Source organism: Hipposideros armiger, unplaced genomic scaffold (genome assembly GCF_001890085.2).
Source record: "Hipposideros armiger isolate ML-2016 unplaced genomic scaffold, ASM189008v1 scaffold_60, whole genome shotgun sequence".
Classification (NCBI taxonomy): Eukaryota; Metazoa; Chordata; class Mammalia; order Chiroptera; family Hipposideridae; genus Hipposideros; species Hipposideros armiger.
This window is the reverse complement of record NW_017731410.1, coordinates 3184037-3203712: the sequence shown is the minus strand read 5'-3', so window position 1 is coordinate 3203712 and position 19676 is coordinate 3184037. Positions and strand designations below refer to the sequence as shown.

At 42.5% G+C, this 19676-nt stretch overlaps 1 protein-coding gene across 8 annotated transcripts in view; it reads left to right on the top strand.

Moving 5' to 3' along the window:
* Nucleotides 1-19676, top strand: part of ARL15 (ARF like GTPase 15) — a 397343-nt gene that overhangs the window by 135410 nt on the left and 242257 nt on the right. For all 8 annotated transcript variants that reach the window (XM_019641462.1, XM_019641458.1, XM_019641459.1 and 5 more), the window contains one exon: nt 14550-14694. In XM_019641462.1, the coding sequence (XP_019497007.1) occupies nt 14550-14694 (145 nt within the window). The remainder of the gene's footprint in view (nt 1-14549; nt 14695-19676) is intronic.

Below are 19676 nucleotides of genomic sequence, written 5' to 3'. Positions count from 1 at the left end.
ACTGTCTGATCTCTCTTATGTGTAGAATCATATATGTATATGATTATATACATATATATATATAATCATATATATATATGAATCTCCAAGCTCATAGATACAGAGAATAGATTGGTGGTTGCAAGAAGTGGAGGGTAGTGGTGGAACAAACAGGTGTATTGTTTTTTGGGTTTTTTAAATTGAATAAATTTTTTGAATATGTGATTTATTACTTTTATTAACATTGTATAATATGTCACTTCAGAAATCTCACATTTTGAGATACCATATCATTTATACTTATACTGCTTTGAGGGCTGTAAGAAATGTGCAAATTGTGAGAAATCCAAAATTCATAGGATTGAAAATAGAGCTATGGTTTTATTGTATAGCTGCTTTGAAAGTCTTGCTTGTTAAGAAAAATCTCAGGGTAAGTTTTTATTCTCTACCCCACTGACCTCTGATTATGTAACAGTGAGGTCTTATTTTAATATATGCAAAATTTGTTAACACCAAAATTCATTGTTTCAGATTTTTGCATAGCAGAGAATGCTTGCATTTTTCTGATAATGTCTTATTGCCCTTGTGTGGTTCCCAGGTGAGCACCGGTCCTCTGAGATTCATTTTATGTACTCTCGGTGATGAATATTTTATCTTTGCCAACACTATCTCTAATTTGTTCTTGAACAATTTTCTTGAGGACCTTCATATTCACTATTATTGTAATTATAAAATCAATTCTAAGACTAAATATGGAGTCATGAGTATGACCTTTCTTTCTTTTTTTTTTTTTTTAAAGATTTTTATTGGGGAATTGGGGGGATGGGAACAGTGCTGGGGAATTGGGAGAAGGGAAACAGACAAGTTGCTGTCCTTTTGTTCTTCAGTCTAGTTGTGGAGGACGTCGCTTCACTGGCCCATGTTGGCACCATCATTGCGCTCTTCCCAGGGCGAGGCAGATCAGTCGCCGGCTTCTGGACGGCCGCTCACTGCGGCTGCTGGCCGCTCACGCTGGCTGCTGGCTACATACGGTAGCCCATGGCAACCCACTGCCACAGGGGCTGCAGCCTACGCCTTCGCAGGCGACTCATGGCAGCCCAGCTCCAGGTCGAGCTGTTGTTCAGCATCTTAGCTGTAGAGGGCAGTGTCACTGGCCCTCATATGTGGGATCCGAACCGGGGCCCTCTGGTGTCCCAGGCCAGTTCTTAACCATCGCGCCACTCGGCCGGCCCAGTATGACCTTTCTTATGGAGAGTAATAGGGAGCTAGCTATAGACGCAGGTAGTCATTTATGGCATTCTGTACAAGGAATAATTTCCACAGATTCCCCAAATAAATGAAGCATAATGTCCTTTTTTAAAATATGTGCCTTTATCTAATCCTCACCCTTCCAACTTCATTCTCTCTACTGTTTTTTAACATGTTAGCTTACTGCAAGCCTTCAGATGTTATTTTGGGAAAGCTGAATGTGTCAACCAAAGACCATAGTTTTTTAATTTTTTATATTTTGCTAACCATAAATATGATTGCTCTTTTTTTTTTTTTGCATGTTCCAAATGAGTAGTTTTTATTGTTGTAACAGTTGCTTCACAATTTTGATGTGATTTGCAAATTAGGAAAGGGAAACTTGGAAGGTTGTATGTTACTTAAACTTGTTGAAAACCAAGTGGTCTTATTTAAAAAAAGAAAAAAAAAAGACCCAGTCACACATCCTTAGGGAGTTTGTGTTTCTATGGCAATTACGTAGACTACACGATTGAGTTTTTGTTTTTAATTAACAAAAGCTAGGTACTACACTCCTCCAAGTATGTCCTATCCCATTTTCCTTCTACAAGATATTAAAGGTGAAAGGAAAGCGAGAATAGAATATGCAAGTATGGTCGGAAGAGCTGTCAGGCATTAGAGCCTCCTGTACAGACACAGGCAGCCCCCGTCTTCTTACATGTAATCATTTATCCGTAGAAGTATGGAAAAAAAGAAGAGAACATGTGTAGTATAGGAGAGCAGAATATTAAATAGTGCACAAGTGGGGCACGGAGAGGGCAAAACGTGTTTGCTCAGGAAAATCCAGGCTAAATTCTCTACTTAATCTCATCCTGCCCTCACCTTGTTTCAGCCTGACGCTTCTTGGTCATCCCCAAGGCTCTGACAGCTTATGTCAGAATAGACCCATAGAATTGAAAGTTCAACAAATATTATTGACTCTTTTATGTTTTTGAATTGTAATAATAGAGAAAGTCTACTGTCTGTTGGAGCAAAGGACAAAACATATAGTTAATATTGTTTTTGGCTCCCCTGTAGATGAATACAGGATTCCTGCAGATACCAAAAAGGATACTCAAGTTCCTTATATAAAATGGCATATAATTTGCATATAATTTGTGTATATCCTTCTGTAGACCTTAAATCATCTCTCGATTACTTAAAATACTTAATACAATGTAAATGCTATATAAATAGTGGTACTGTAATGTTTAGGGAATAATGATAAGAAAAAAGTCTACATGTTCCGTACAGACACAACCATCATAGGCAAAACTACATAGTACACGTAAGGGACAACATAACATTTTTTTAAAAACACATTTCTGATGTTTGGTTGGTCGAATCTGTGGATTCAGCACCCATGGATTCCGAGGGCCGTCTGTACTCTATTTGGAGGCAAATCCCACAGAGCTTGGAGTGAGGGTGCTCTCCTTTGATTGCTTAAGGTAGTGGGCAGTCAGGGCCCCAGCCTGAAACCAAGGTGTGAGCAGCTGGCTGCTTCAGCTCCGTGGTCAGTGGCACCAGGCTGGCCAGTCAAATGTCATTCTCGTGCTGCAGTGGAGTCTGGTGCAGGGTGCCCGTAGTCAGTATAAGTGGGAACTCCTGAACTAATGGTTGCTGTGGTGTTATCGTGGGCTGCCTTGGTTCTTGAAATTCTTTCACTTTCTCATCCGTCCAGTGAATCATCAATATCCTTCCAGTAAATCACTTATTCTGGTGCTTGCAACCTGAACCCAGTCTGGTACAAAAGAAAAAGGAGGACACCCTTTTTTAAAAAAAAAACACTTTGATGTTCAAGTATCATATTTTCCTGGTTTGTTGGGGAACTCCTTTGGTAAGGAGTTGGGTGCCTTATTTGACCCCCCAAAAAAAATGTCTAAATTGATGATGTTCAGACTCCATTCTGGTAAGACCCCAGTTAAATATGTCAGGCCCATGGGGTTCCTCTAATATCTTCACCAACCTGTTACATGATAGCTGTACCATCTGTATAATACATACAGTAACAAAATTTAAGACATTTTTGCCTGTATTAATTTCAGGGAATAAAATAGAGCCAACAGTAAAAGCATTTATAATGTAAATTAAATCCACATGCTCCTTTTAAGCTTTGGAGGGAATAGAAGATTATTTTTGTTGGTATTTTATTTTTGATTAGTGATGGGTGTTGAGAGCAATCAGTTGATATCTCATAGATAACCCCAAGTAGACCTGCCTTAATCTGTGCGTTTGGCCTTTGTTGTGAAGTTTGACAGTAGTTAGAAAGTGCTTCTTTAATAAAACCTTTAAATAACTCTCGCAGATTAATTTCAGCTCTTAAAGTGAGAAGATGGCCTGAACTACCACTGCTGCCAGCTCAGCTGTGGATCTGAGATATCCAGCTGTGCCCTCCCTGCCTCTCCCATCACCAATAACAGACTTTGCAATCAGAGTCTGTCTGACACATGTGTTGATGTGTGAGGTGCGATAACATCTAGCTCACTGTATTGGCTCTTCAGTGCTAGGCCATAGTAAACATTTGTCTTTGTCAGCAGTTAAAGCAACATGATTTGAGGATGCACAGGGATTACAGACATACTGGCATCCCCCCCCCCACCCCTCGCCTTATGCTTTTGTCTAAGTCTGCATAGACACAGCAGGAGATTCTTAATCAAAGAGAATTGATTTAACTGTTCAGATAGACCAGTAATGTTTAAAGGCAGTTTCTCCTCTCAGGAGAAGAGAGAAATCCAATGATGCTCCCACTATAGATCATATTATGATCCCTTTTAATAGTTCTTACTATGACAACCACAAAGACTATCTATATGTTATTAGCCACCATTGGTATTTGGTGTCTTATCAGATCTTTGACCAAATGGACAATAAAATAAATCCAAACTCTGAACTATCTTTTATTGTCCAATGTGAGAAGAATCCTGATTGGTGGTCACAAAAATCAGTTTTCTTTAGGAAAGCACTGTTTTAAGTGAAAAATGTAATAGTAACAATCATGATGGTATTATCTATTGATTACTGAGCGCTATTCTGAGCATTTGGTATACAGATTCTCATTTACTACCCCTAACACTTCTATGAGATAATCCTTGTTTTCTAAATTATGAAACATTGGTGAAGTAACTGCTCCAGATAGCAGTAGAGTGCCATTTCAGGCCAGTTTGATCATGCACTTAATCAGAGCCATGTACTTAATCCCTGGGCAGCTCATCCCACACGTGATGGATGCTGTATCAGATACTCAGGTTCCAAAGTTGAATGAGAATGGAGCCTGCATACAAGTGCTCCAAGTCCACTGGGATGAAGATGGACTGTAAATCAACTTGACAGAATATGCGTGTTATGACAGTGGAACAGAAAAGGTACTAAGGAAGTTTGAATGAAGAAGGTCAACTAAGTCAGACTGAGGGTCACGGAAGTCTTCCTGGAAGAAATGATCATTGAGTTGAGTTTTGAAGAAGTTGCTAGAAGTCAGCCAGAGGGAGATGGGGAGAATGATGTGTAGGCAGAGGGCTGGCCCCTTTGATGATATGAAGCATGAAAGAGACTGAATCAGAAATTGTGCACAGATAGGTCCATATGATTGCCACGTGGGCCATGTATATGGTGGGGAAATAATAATAACAACTATTACCAGTTAAGTTTTATGTGCAAAATCCTGCTTTAGGTGCTTCACAAACATTATCTCATGTAATCCCTGCAACAACCATTGGAGGCCAGAGATGAAGGCAAAGGCTAGATCATAAAGAGCCTTATCTGCTTAGATAAGGAGTTTGAATTTTATCCTGACAGTTCTGGGTGGCTATGGAGAGAGCTTAAATTATGGGAATGATTTGATGTGCTTTAGAAAGATCATTGTTAGCATTTTGGAGACTAAATTGGAGTTGGGTAAGACCCGAGTTAAGGACACCTGTTCGGAGAATAGACAGTGTGTTATCCAGGAGACAGTGGTGATTGGTGATGATCTGAACAAAGGCTTTGGGCTGGAGAGGAAAAAGGAGATAGATAGTAGAGACCGAGTTGGACAGATTCACAGGAATTGGAGACTTATAGGATATGTGGGACTGAGCACCATTTTTTTGGAGCCTAAAGATTGTTAAAGGAGAGAATGCTCTGTTGTTTCTGAAAATATGGGATAGGACTACAGGAAAAAGAGTTGTAGTTTTACTTCTTTGTTTAACTCTCGCCTGTTACAAGACTCCCCATTTCCAGCTCCAAAAACACAAGGAGCAGAGACAATCTGCTTTCTTGGGCTCTTTCCTGGGGACTTTTAGATGATATTTAAACCCACTTGAAGGTCTACCTGGGGACCCTAGCTCTTTTAAAATGTTTTCATTTCCTGACTCAGAACTTGCAAGTGTACAAAATGTACAAAAATGCCCTTGTTAAGAAATATTAAAAGTGTTTATGTATTATATGCCCTACTTTCTGCTTAGAAACATTCTGTTCAGACAGTGGTCATAAAAGATTTATTAAAAATGTATTAATGTCTTTTTCGCTTTCAGCTAAATTTGTATTTCTTTGCTCATTAGAAAAGAATGGTACATGGTCTGAAACTGACCCAGGTAAAACCCTGATTTGGGTCTATTTATAAATATGCATATAAAGTATGGTTCTCATTACAGACAGTTATGCTTGGGGAATTTACTGCTTGTTTTATTGGATAATTCTGTTATAAAAATTGAAAGTTAAATATTAGATATTCCAGCTAGCCATTATAAGAGAAGAATCATATCTTTAAAATGAGAAAGATTTATTTTCTACTTAGCTTCCTTTTTGAGTTTCTTAGTTAAAAAAAAAAAAATCCCATCCCTCTGATCTATTTCCAGTATGACAAGACCTGAAATTTTGGATAGCAAGGAATATATGAGAACTCTTGGATTAGAGTCTCTTTAAATCTAATGATCAGATACATGCCCTAACTTTTAAAATCCCACTTTTGGTTCATCTTGAAATATGCGAACCAGAACTCGTGAATGCCACTGATCAAGGATGACTGATGCGCAGACTGGGAGCCACGTGGGCCCCTGGTCTGGTTCAGCACAGCGGCACTCTCTTCCATTCAAAGTCTCAGATGTCTGCCCCTCTGCAAAGCCGTGAGGCCAATGTCTGTAGCTGCTAAGCATGAAATCCCCTGCTTCTGTTTGTTTCTTTTGTTGCCACGAGTTAATAGGGACAGAGACAGGAGACAGCCCAGAACAAAGCAGAAATAATGGAGTATTTCACCCCAAAAAGGAATGTGGATTGAGAAATACAAAGGGTAAGGCAAAGACAGACTTAGTGTCCCGAGGCAGTGTGATGTATTGGCCAGAAGCCTCAGCCCTGGGACAATTCGGGGCCAAAGCCTTCATCTGTGAGCATGGAACAGCCTGCATGGCCGAAAGGTTTGACCCATCCCCTATAAAAACAATTGATTGTTTTTCCCACTAGGGTCTTAAAGGGCCACAGGATTTTTCACCTCAAAAAGTGGATTGCTCTTGTAAGGTGGGGAGGAGTCCATTGCTGGGGTCTTCTGGTGACCAGGGCCTTTTTACAGCACCCCATTGCCCTGCTTATTATTTCTGTTGCAGTTGGTGTCACTTTGAACTGATATTCTTTTCACTTGTTTGCAAGACCCACTATTTACTCCGTGACATTGGGGCATATTTGAAGCTCGTTTTCCTTGCAAGTGGAAAGGAAGGATTAGCTGAGATTGCATGTCGTTATAGATCATCTCTTTCACATATATTTCTATATGGCCCAGTTTATTTATATATTTTCTTAAATACTCTTCTTCTAACACATTTTATTTTGTTTAGAACTTGCTTATTTATTTATTTATTTACTTTATTGAGATATAATTTGCATACACATATATTTAAAGGGGGGAAATTCAAGTACTTGTTCCTGGAGAGACTTTTTTTCCACTTATGAACATGCTTGGAATCAGAAATACTGTATCTGCAGCCAGCATGGGCTTCCCTTCATTTTTGTCCTTGAAGAGGACAAAAAAAGGGGGGCGTTAAATGATAGAAACAAGCAGCAGGAAAGAGAAGCCAACTGCACTTCGGTACCCCCTCGTCTTCTCTCCCAGCCATCCTCCTCTCCCCCTTCCTTACTCCCTAATTCAGCCCCGCGGGAACCTTTGTCCCCTAACTCTATTAGGAGAAAGATGTGGGCAGTCTGCCTGCAATGAGAAATTCTTTACCCATAAACCTGACGGTGCAGGTAAGCAAGCGGCCCCGGGACCCGTATCTTCCCCATCCTCTACCTGGTACCTGTCTGTTCAGTCACATAGGCAGACTTACTTAATGCTCTCTCACTCCCTCAAAACAACAAAACACCCTGTTGCTGATGCTCTGACCCCTGACTCCAGCCATGGCCATACCAAGGCCAAGAGGACACAAGTAAGAACTCTGGAGCCCAACAGCCCTGGTTGGAGCCCCAGCTTTGTCCCTCACTAGCTCTCTGGTGCATTTTCATATCTGTATGTCGCCCTAATGCAGAATGCCTCAAAGGTGCCTTCTACATGACACACTCTCAGGTGTTACATAGAGGCTTAGCATCCTTTGACGCAGAAAATGGCCCTGAAGCCAGACTGCCAGTGTTCAAATCCTGGCTCCTCTTCAGCAAGGTATTTAACTTCTTTGGGCCTCAGTTTCCTCATTTTAAAATCAGAAGCATGGAGCGCTTTTCTCATTGGGTTGTTCAAAGTAATAAGTGAATTAAGACATGCAAACCACTTAGGGTGGTGCTTACTAATATTAGCTACCTTTGACTTTAAGTTATTAGGACATCCATGCTTCCTCGTGTATCTTACAAAACTTAAGCAGTTCTTACAAGTCGTGTAACACATTTTGGTTGTATTTTCAAAAGGCAGACATGCATTTGGCTATTATAGATTCAGAAAATATTTTAAATTGGCTAAATTTAGATATTTGCACACTTAATATTTGATGTTGAACATAGTGTTAGAAAACACTTCTAGAAATTGACTTCCTTTTAAAAACTTCTTTTTTTCCATTATGAGAGTTGGTGAGGGTCAGAATGTGTAGGTACCTAGTTTTGGTTTTGAAATCAAGCTACCTATGAAATATGTCCACTTCAAGTTATTTCTCTTGCTTTTCAGTACCGACGAATTGATGTTGCTTTAACCTGACATGTATTTATGGAGCACTCTGCCAGGCCCCAGCCTAGGGCTCCACAGAAAGACCTGGATACCTGCCATAGGAAACCTCTGGGTTTTGTGTGGTGAGACCTGTATTTAAATAAGGAGGAGAGAGTATGGGGCTTGGGCAGGTCCTTCGGGGAAGCCCCGAAGCTGACTGAAGAAAAATTCCCAGCAACTATTAAGAGCTTCAATCAGATTGAAATTATGCTCAGAATAAAATCATGTATGCATAATGAAAAACAGAGCACCAGTTGAAACAAATACCATGTCCCCAAAGGCTGGGGATTTAGCGACATGGGATGGCAGGAAATCCTGGCAATGCAGGAGCCAGTGCCAGAGAGGGAGGGTTTTGAGCAAGACTGTTAGAAGTGTGAAGCTGTAGGGCAACTCTGTCCCTGCTTGGCTGCCTGGCCACCCTTAGTAGCCGTAACATTAAACCTTCTGAACCAATATCAATCAGGACCAAGGGTGAATATGTCTTTGGGTCAGTGTGCATAATTCTATTGGCTAATCATTTTTTACAGTTACAAAAAAGTACATGTGGCATAGTATTAACCGCCATGCTAGAAGTATGTGCAAAGGACCAAGGAGTGGAAGAAAGGGTGAGTTCTCGCTGAGGGACTTGGGGAAGACTTCTCAGAGAGGTGCCAGCCACCTGAGCAGAATGTGGACTAGGAATTCGTGAAGTAGAAAAGAGACGGAAGGGCCTTCCGTTCTGAGAGTACAGGACCAGGGTGGCCCAGAAATGTGAAGTGCTCACACCCTTTGAGCGACTAGTGAACGATTTGGAGGCCAGCTGGTGTCATTAAGGTGGAGCCGTAGAGGGAATTGAGATTCTTAATTAGAGCTTTACAGGGTCAATTTAGTGAGCAATTCTTCACTGAGTCCCTACTACTAGGTACAGTGCTCTGTCAGATGTACTGAATGTCTGGCACTGTCCCTAACAGAAATGGGGCCATCTTAAGACAATCTGGCCATGGTGCTAGGTCACCAGGCTGAATTGCAAGCCCTCATTTTTATCCTTGCGATTTAATCATTTGCTCCCCCCCCCCCCAAAATATATGTGTTCACCCTCCTTTAAGCAAATAATCCTAGGGTTCTTTCTTATGCTTTTTGGCTCATTTACTTTTCAACCGAAGGTTATGGGATTCTATGATTTGTTCAAAGCCGAGGACACAGAGTTATTACTGGTGATTCTGGTCCTTGCCCTTTCTCAAGACCTTGGCACAGCGTTTCCTCACAGGCAACGTTGGTAGAAGCTTGTGGATGCACGCTAGGGGAAAACATCCAGTGTCCTGACATAATAGGCCAGAGACACTGCGTTCTTTTGAAAAGAAACAAGTCATAACGAACCCAGTGTGGAAAGACCTGTTAACTGAAGCAGTCTAGGCAACGGAGACCATGACCTTGGCTGCTGGCTCCCCACCCTGCCACTACCCTCCTCCCCCGCCCCGGGTATAGTAGTTACAATGCAGACTCACCCTGTTCTCTATTCCCGGCTGCAAGTGAAGGCCAAGGGTTGTGCGTCTTTATTTAGTGTCTCGGGTTGGACTGGGATGGAGTGGAGCATGCGGAGACTGCTGTTCGCCTATGAGAGGGAAGGGCCGCAGTCCGGGCTGCCTGGTGCGCTTCCGTGCCCTCCGCCAAGGAAGCTCACCATCACCTAAGATACCTTAGGAAAATGAGCATCGTGATGAACGGTTCTTTGTCTGTGTGGTGCCTTTCTTGTAGCATAACGCATTGAACTGATGCCTCACAGCATCCTCCTGAAGAAAGGACGTGGCAGATAGTGTTCAAATGTTACCGGTTAATCACGGGGAGACGGACGCATGGCTAGGTTTATAGGGCCTGAGCGGAGTTACACAATGCCTTAGTGTCTGGCCTGGGAATGAAGCCTGAGTTTGCCACTTGCTGTCAGGACTGCCGACGGCATTGTGTTCAGCATTGTACGACATTGAAAGGAGCTTACTCTTAACAATGCAAGAGCTGCTTTAGGAGACAGACACAATGAACTTTGGTACAGTATAGTCTAGAGGCCAAAATGAGTAATTTTAAGTAAATCGACTATGAGATCCGGAGCTTCATTAAAGTTTAAAACGAAAAACAAGTGAAAACCCCGTACAGCTTTTAGAAACTGACTTTAAAAAAACCCCAAAAACATGAGCATTATTTCTCCATTTGAAATAGCATATTCTTAAAAGTCTTATTCTGACACTGTCTCTGTTTAACCACAGGATTTGTTTATTTCAAATAAATAATTCCAAGATTATGTGATTTATTTAAAAGATTCTGCCTTGTAATAATTGTCATCTAACCTTTATGCTTTTTGTGTTACAAAATACCTTATTTCCATATTCTGTGGCTTGGGGAGGGCTTTTTTATTCAGATCGAGTTTGGGTCTTCCAGAACAGTTGGAAATACAGAGCCTGAAATTCAGGAAAGAACCTGGGGGGAGAGGGGAGATGTCCTGTCGTATCTTTAACATCTACAGGATTGGAGCCATGGGGTTGGAGAATATAGAGAGGGGAGATAAAAGAAGAGTAGAATGTCATTGCTAAATGCCTTTTATGTCAGATGTGTCTTAGGTGTAGGTGACCTACAATAAATGAACAGGTGATGTAGATATTGATGGGGTTGGCTGCAAAGTTTTTATACCCTGCATTTTAAAAAGAACATGAAGATGAAATTCTGAGTAATACTGGTATATGAATAATTTAAACAGGGCCATATAGTAATCAGTCACCTGCAGTTTCATTTTGTATTTAAGATTTTGGATAGTTTGGGCCAGGTTAGTTGGGCCAGTCTCCCTCCAGGAGATAGTCCAGGGGAATTCTGACAGAAACGCTGAGCAAGAATGGAGGTGACCAGAGCAGGAATAGGGCCTCTTTCTGCTCCAACAAAGATCAAAGCAGCCCAACAAGAAACCACTGTGTGACTAGTGGTGTTCCTGCCATAGCTGAACCTGGCAGAGCTCTCCTAAGTCAATAGTAGCCAGCCAGTGGTCCTCTCTGAGGCAATGCATATATCATATGTGCTTGCATACACAACATGCATGCATACAGAACATACATGCATACATACACAACATACATACATCTGTCTCTTAGAAGAACTCTTATCAAGCCTAGGAAACTTGTTTTTTCATGAATAAGGAAAAGTTTGCAAAGTCAGATAATATCAGCCAGACGTCATACAAATCCAGGATGCGCTGTGTTTGCAAAGAATGCTGTTTATAGTTGTAGTCGTTCATCTTGTAGGAGAAGGCATAATGGAACTCAAGTAAGTGCAAAACAGAGCAGCTAATATGATGGAGTGGGAGGGGTTGCTTTATGAAGGCAGACAGAAATAATTAGGACTCCTCAGGCTTGAAAAGACTGAGAGGAAATATGATTAGAGTTGAAAAAATTGGCGAAGAATATGGATTAGTTGATCACAGAATTGTTTACCAGAAGTAGTTAGAAACTCTTAAAAGCCAAGGAAAAGTGAATTTAAGACAAAAAGAAGCTCTTTTGTACCAATAAGAGGTCCTGTACATCAAAACCACTTCTGGGAACTGGGTTAACTTCTGGCATTGAAGCGAAATGAAAAAGTCAAGGGTTTTTCTTATTTTGAAACCATTTTCTTGAAGTGTGGGGGGCCCAGAGAAAACATAGATCAAGCTTCCTACTAGTCTTTACATTTTTCTTTTTTTTCTTATGTGCAACTTTAATGTTCATCATTCAACAGTTATTGAGGGTACAGTGTATTCCATGTTCTCTATTAAGCACTGCGGATACTGGGATAAAAATGGACAGATGATGATGAAGGAGAAGGAGGAGAAACTGTTATAGTCTGTGTGATAAATTCATAAACGTGTGGTGTGAGAGCTTGACATGAGTTGCTAACGTATCCTTAAGATCAGAGCAGGCAACCCTGAGAAAGGGGTGTTTGAGCTGAAACCTGAAAGCTGGTGAGTTCGCTAAACCAAGAGCTGGGGAAGAGGGATTAGTGTATGTTGAGTACCTTGAGGTGTGAGGAGTCAGCTTGACTCAAGGCGGGGAGGTGAGGGGGAGAGTGATGGGAGGTGAGGCTGCAGGGGTGGGTTGGCGGAGCAGATCCTGGAGGGCACTGTAGACCATGATAAGGGTTTGGACCCAAGAGCAGTGGGAAGTTCACTGAAGGGGGTTAGACAGATATGATTAGATTTCATTTTCATAAACGATCATAGTAGCTGCCGCATGGAGAATAGAGCGAGGGCAAGAATAAATATACTGGGACCAGTGGGAGAATGTTGATGTTGTCCAAGTGATGGTGGCCTGGACGGGAGAGAAATGGGCAGATTCTAGAGCTACTTCAGAGGTTGTATGGACCGGACTTGTTGATGAAGTATGTATGAGAAGTGAGGGAGAGAAATAAGCCTGATTTATGAGCGTATGAAAGCCAATTCGACCTCAGATTTTATCCGAGTAGGAAGAATTAGCACAGCCTTTTTACAAGGTATCTTTTCCCATGATCTCCAGATGACCCCAGGAGTCAGTAGGTCTGCCTGCCGTTCTACCTCCCCCTCTTTCTTTCTAGAATCATTCAGGGCCTAAAAACTTCAGGCTCTACGAGCTGGCACATAGCTGGCCCCTAATAAGTGGTTGTCAAATAAGTAGAAAGATCAAAAATTGCATGAATGATTTCCCATCTCCCCAAAGTCCTTGTCTTTGACTCTCGCAGAGAGAACAGGTGTGTGCATTGCACCAACTACATGACAGTTCATAGTACCCTGAGCTGACTTGTAACAGAATATAGCAAAGGTCAAGATGACAGTGCTATATACTGGGACTCTATTCAATGATTTTTAAAGCTTTTTATTTTGAAATAATATCAAAGAGTTTTAAGACGAGTACAGGAAATTTTCATATAGACTGTGTATTCAGCTTCACCAGTCACTAACATTTTACCATGTTTGCTTTATCACACTCCCCACCATATAGAGATGGAGGTGGTGATGGAGAAAGAGATTTAAAATGTTTCTTAGCCAGCTAATTGACAGGTGTCAAGACTCTTCACTTCTAAATACTTAAGGATGTGTTTGTTTTTTTCTCCAGAACAGTGATTTTCTTTATATAACCACAGTGCAATAGTTAAATTCAGGAAATTTAACCTTATACAATACTGTTATCTAATATGCAGCCTCTGTTCAGCCCTCACCTGTTATCCTAATAATGTTGCTTGTGGCTTTTTTTTTTTTTTTTAAAGTTTTTTTTTGGGAATTGGAGGATGGGAACAGCGCTGGGGAATTGGGGGAAGGGGAACAGACAAGTTGCTGTCCCTTTGCTCTTCAGTCTAGTTGTGGAGGACATTGCTTCACTGGCCCAAGTTGGCACCATCATTGCACTCTTCCCGGGCGAGGCAGATCAGTCGCCGGCTTCTGGACGGCCGCTCACGCTGGCTGCTGGCCGCTCACACTGGCTGCTGGCTACACACGGTAGCCCATGGCAACCCACTGCAGCAGGGGCTGCAGCCTACGCCGTCGCAGGCGACTCTCAGCAGCCCAGCTCCAGGTTGAGCTGTTGTTCAGCATCTTAGCTGTAGAGGGCAGTGTCACTGGCCCTCATATGTGGGATCTGAACTGGGGCCCTCTGGCGTCCCAAGCCAGCTCTTAACCATCGCGCCACTCGGATGGCCCGCTTGTGGCATTTTTTATAGCTTGACCCAGGATCCAGTCCAGGCAGCACTGCATTTTGTTATCATGTCTCTTTCATCATCTTTAACAATAAACAGTTCCTTAGCCTTTATTTGACTTTTGAGACGCTGAGATTTTAGAGGAGAACAGGCCAGTCGTCCTGCAGAATGCCCCTCAGACTGGTTTTGTCTGCTGTCCCTATGCTTAGATTCTAGCTGTACAATTTGGGCAGGGAAGCTACATCGCGATGTCATGCCCCTCACCGTGCACCTGTCACAACAGGAGGGGGGCCGTGAAGGTCGGATCTGTGTCATTCTTGGAGATGGTAACCTGGATCACTCGGTTAAGGTTGTGTCCTCCGATTTGTCCACTCTAAAGTTACATTTCCTCCTAATAAGTAATAGGTTATTTAATTACTTCTGAATACTTGGTCATTGAAAGTGTTGCTAAGCTTTGTGTCCATGGTCTGATTTTAAAAAGCCTCATTTCCCCCTCTCTCGGCAGTGTTTTAGAGCACTCTGCTGCAAGGGACCACCGCCTGCACGACCAGAGTATGACCTGGTTTGCATAGGCCTCACAGGCGCTGGCAAGACCAGTCTGTTGTCCAAGCTCTGCAGTGAAAGCCCCGACAACGTCGTGTCGACCACAGGTGGGTACCACGCGGACTCTTGTTTCTTACGCTATTTGTGCTCTCCCCACCCCTCCCCTTTCCTCCATTTGTGCTTAAGTGCTTCAGCCAGTTTATTTATGTTTAGATACTGTTTTTCAAAATAGATTTGAGGAGGGCTTTCATAGCATTAAATTGCTGCACCTTCTATCCCTCTCGCTGGTCATTTCAGTGTCACTGAGTAAGTCACACTCAGGAAAAATTAATACAAACTAGCGGTGAAACCTGGAATTCTAATACTGTAACACAATGGATTCATCTTAGGCCCACTGAGGGTACCCTCCCTCGATGTGTCACTCTAGCCTTCCTGTGTTGGTGACACACTCTCTAAACAGTACAACGGATGGAGTCTGTATCTCCTTCCCTCCACATTTTCACCTGGAGATCATCGGTGCAAGGGACCATTGGTCCGGTTAACCGTGTTGTTCCCTGAGATGGCTGAGGGAAGTCAGTGTGGGCAGTGGTCCTCAATCAGGACATTTTGCTCCCCAGGGAGCAATGTCTGAAGACATTTCAGTTGTCACACTGGGGAAGGGTATTATTGACATCTCCTGGGCAGAGGGCAGGGGCGCTGCCAAACATCCTACAAGGCACAGGACAGGCTCCTACCAGTAAGAATGACCTGGCCCAAAGTGTCAATGGTGCTGCCTAGAGCTTTTGTCACTTCCCAAATGCTTCCTCTTTCTCCCCTGACAATGAAGCAGGAAAGCAGAGCATAAATCAGAGAACATCATGGAAGAACAGTTGCAGGAGATAAAGAACGTGCTGTCATGGGAGGCGCTGACAAGGGGAGGGACATTGTCTGGGAAAGTCGGAAAGATTGCTCACTCGGCCAGCTTCTTTTGAGCACCTACCATGTGCTAGGTCCAGTGATCGGAGCTGGGAATAAACAATGATCCCAGCATTCCAGGAGACTGAGTCTACTGGCCACATAGACATTAAGGTCATGTCCAGAAATATAGAAAGGAGGAGGCAGAATCGGTGTTGCTTGGGATGGGGGAAGGGAAGGATGCATGATGAAATTTTCTGTTGGATCTTGAGGGTAGGTAAGCCTGCAGACAAGCAGGAATAAGAGCTGGATGGGAGAAGAGAGAGGAAGTCGGGACAGAGGGAAAACTTGTGTGAAGGCAGAGGGGCCCGGAACAGATTGGACCTCCTGGGAAGCACTTTCTGTGTGGCTGCAGTGCACGATGAGTAAAATGCCAGGAGTCAAATCACAAGAGACAGGCCTTGGCCAAACCTTGGCTGTCCTTTTCTCCCGTGCTCAGGAATTTGAGCTTTTCCTGTAGATAGCCCAGAGATGTCGGAGTATTTTAAGCAAGGAGACTGTGTGATCTTATGTCCATTTGAGAAGGATCACACTAGCCGTGATGTGTAGGCTTCATTGTGGGACACATTGTTAGCCAGTAACGAAGGCAGTGACGGTGGGCGAGAGTAGATAGGATTCTTGTTTGAGGGCTAGAATGAACAGGGCTTATTGGCCTGTGGGTTTGGAGGGTGAGAGAAAGAAGCCAAGGATGGCTCAAGTCCTGGCTCGGGTGATGGGTGGATGATGGAATCATCAACTAGGATTTCCTAATAAGTAGGGGAAATATTGATGACCAAGAAGGAAGGAGCCTTTTATCATTCATGTTAGGTTTTGCCACCAAATAAGTTCGTACAAAAGTGCAGGTTTTGAGAGCTTTTCCTATTTTAGAATTGTAAACAAGACACCGTGAGCTGTAAAGAAACAAAGACACAGCTTGATTAAAGGATGAGGAAAAGCAGGGTTCATGTTGACTGGGGACACCACAGACAATGAGCAGAGCTCAGGCACAGCTTTTTGCATGACGCCATTCCCAGCTACTATCTTGCGTTTCCCCCAGAGTCGAGCGCTCCCCTGTACGTTGTCCATATTTCTACAGTGTAGTACCTGTAACACTGCTGTTGACAGGTATGGCTCCTCAACCTGGGGTGTAAACTCCTATGGGAAGATTAGAGCATCTTATTTGGCTTTATGCACCCAGAGCCTGGCATAAGTTTTGGGCATAGTTACAGATGTTTGTTGAGTGAATAAACAGACAGCAGTAAATGAATCAATATAGTTTTACATAAAATGTCATTCCTCTGTGAGCCTCACAGCAGCCTGCTGTGGCAGGGAAGATTCTTTTTCCATATTCTGTCTTCAAATCATCTGAGACTCAAAGTGGCTGTTGTCACACAGCTATTGACAGAGGTCGGTTGCCAGTTCATGTCTTCAAATGAAGTTTAGTAATACCCAGGACTTAGGATTTCTGATGGAAGCATGTATGTGCTGTCTGTGAAGTTATGGATATCTGCTGAGAAATGTGGTATGTGATTATCTAAACTTTATTAACTTAATTGATTTAAAGCGAAATAACTTCCCTCAAAATGTGTAAAAGCAAAACAAAGTAAGCGTTCTTAACGTATCAGATGTATAAACAAGTAGCACTATTGATAGAAGCAGTTTGGAATTATAATGTAAAAAATTACCTGTAAATAATGTTTTTATAATTTATTATTGGTAAGTGGCAATAGAATATGTTTTATATTTGCTTTAATTAAATGTTTTTTAAGAATGTTTTGCTTTTCCTGGAACCTTCCACGAGTTGTCGTTATGCTGAACCAGGCACACTGCCGAGTCCCGCGCAAGGGCGGTGAGGAGTGAGAGGGGTGTCTCAGGGTTAAAGAAACACAAGAGTCAAGGATAGAGTTAAGGCGGGGCCAAGGGACTACAACCTCTCAGAGGGATTATTCATTATACATTTGTACCAACTGGACAAACAGTTAATCAAGTTTACTATTGGGTTGTTGGAAAAGTCATGACGCATTTTTGCAACGAAAAACAGAGAATACCTTATGACTTTTTTTTTTTTTTTTACTGATACATTATTATTAATTAAAGCCATAGTTTACATGAGGGTAGTTATGACTTTTCTGACAACCCAATATTTGGAAGTGCTGAAGAGGCTGCATGAAAAAGTTAGATGACCTGATCTTTTTACCGACAATTCATGGCTCTTGCATCATGACAATGCACCAGCTCACACAGCACTGTCTGTGAGGGAGTTTTTAGCCAGTAAACAAATAACTGTATTGGAACACCCTCTCTATTTGCTGATCTGGCCCCCAATGACTTCTTTCTTTACCGGAAGATAAAGGAAATTGAAAGGAAGACATTTTGATGACATTCAGGACACCAATGGTAATATGACAACAGCTCTGATGGCCATTCCAGAAAAAGAGTTCTAAAATTGCTTTGAAGCGTGGACTAGGTTTTGGCGTCGGTGCATAGCCTCCCAAGGGGAGTACTTCGAAGGTGACCATAGTGATATTAAGCAATGAAGTATGGAGCACTTTTTCTAGGATGAGTTCACAAACTTCATTGTCCAACCTTCATATGCCAGGTGCTAAGACAGAATATGATATGTGCTATATACTTCATGGTATAAATATGAAAGTTAAAAGAGAGATAATTATTTCTCATCTGGGGAATGAAAGAAGGCCTCCTTTGAGTAGGGCCTCATATGATGTGTAGGATCTAAGCAGAGAGGAATGGGGTGAGGAGAAGAAGGATAGAAATCATAGGGTACATTCAGAGAACAGTTAGTTAGTGGTCTTGCTAGGTTGAGGCCCAGGATGCAGAAATGTAGGATGTGTTGTGACCCGAGGCTAGAGACTGGAGCAGCTGTTGAGAAAGACCTATAACATGGAAAGGTGGTCAACCAGCTGCTGTTATTGTGGGGATGGAGAGTTAGAGGCGGATGTGATTGATCCTGTAAGACTGACAGTCATATTGGGGACTAGAGAGGGAAGGAAGTGAAAATGATCAAGTATGACTTAAGTTTCTAGCCTGGTGATTGAGTGAATTGTAAAAAGTAGAAGAAACATGACAGGCAGTTTTAAGATAAAAGATAGTGAGTTTCGTTTTGGACATAGTAATTTTGAGGTGCTGGCAGACCTTTTGACAATGAGCCAAATGCCAAACAACAAGCTGACTCAAGACAATTTGTGGCTAGAGATATAGATTTAAGAGCTGACTGAATTGTGGATTTGGATGAGATGGTTGAGGGATGATAGGTAGAGAGAGGGAAGGAGAGTGCCAATCACAACTGTATATCATTCATTCTTTCTGCATTTATTAAATGCCTGTAGGTGTTAAAGTAGAAACCAACCTGAGGCATGATGGGGTGCTGAGCATGCAGAGGGAATGCGGTGTGGACAGTCCTTACTGAGGAAACTAAGGTGGAGCTTGGTGGACTCCCTGCATTGACAAGATGGAGGTGAGAGTGGAGAGACCAAGGCAGCTAGAGTTCATAGGACACACAGGAGAGGAGCAAGTTGTACAGAGAGAGCACTAGAGATATGTGGAAGGTCTCCCTTCAGCATCCAGCAAGGTATTCAGTGCATGCACATGAGGAAACTACTCAAAGCTAAGGAAAGAACCATCTAAAAGGGCTGGAGGAACAGTGCCTTATGTTCACATAGGGCTGAGTTCTGCCTGTTTCTACGAGGTGGACTGGAAAAGTCCTAACTCACGAGGTACTGGGTAGGATATTCAGGAAGGACTAGCCTCGGGAATCAGCTCTGAGCTGAGCACTGCTCTGGACCCACCTAATAAATCATAGTAAGATGAAAATCTCAAACAGTTTTTTTTTTTAACTTTATTGGGGAACAATATGTTTTTTCCAGGACCCATCAGCTCCAAGTCAAGTTGTTGTCCTTCAATCTTAGTTGTGGAGAGCACAGCTCAGCTCCAAGTCCAGTTGCCGTTTTCAATCTAGTTGCAGGGGGCACAGCCCACCATCCCATGAGGGAATCGAACCGGCAACCTTGTTAAGAGCACAGGCTCTAACCAACTGAGCTGTCCGGCTGCCCTCAAACAGTTTTTTAGTAACTTTAATGCATCCCAAAACAAAAACATGTAAGATTTACAGAAAGCAAAACTTTCCAGCACTTCAGGT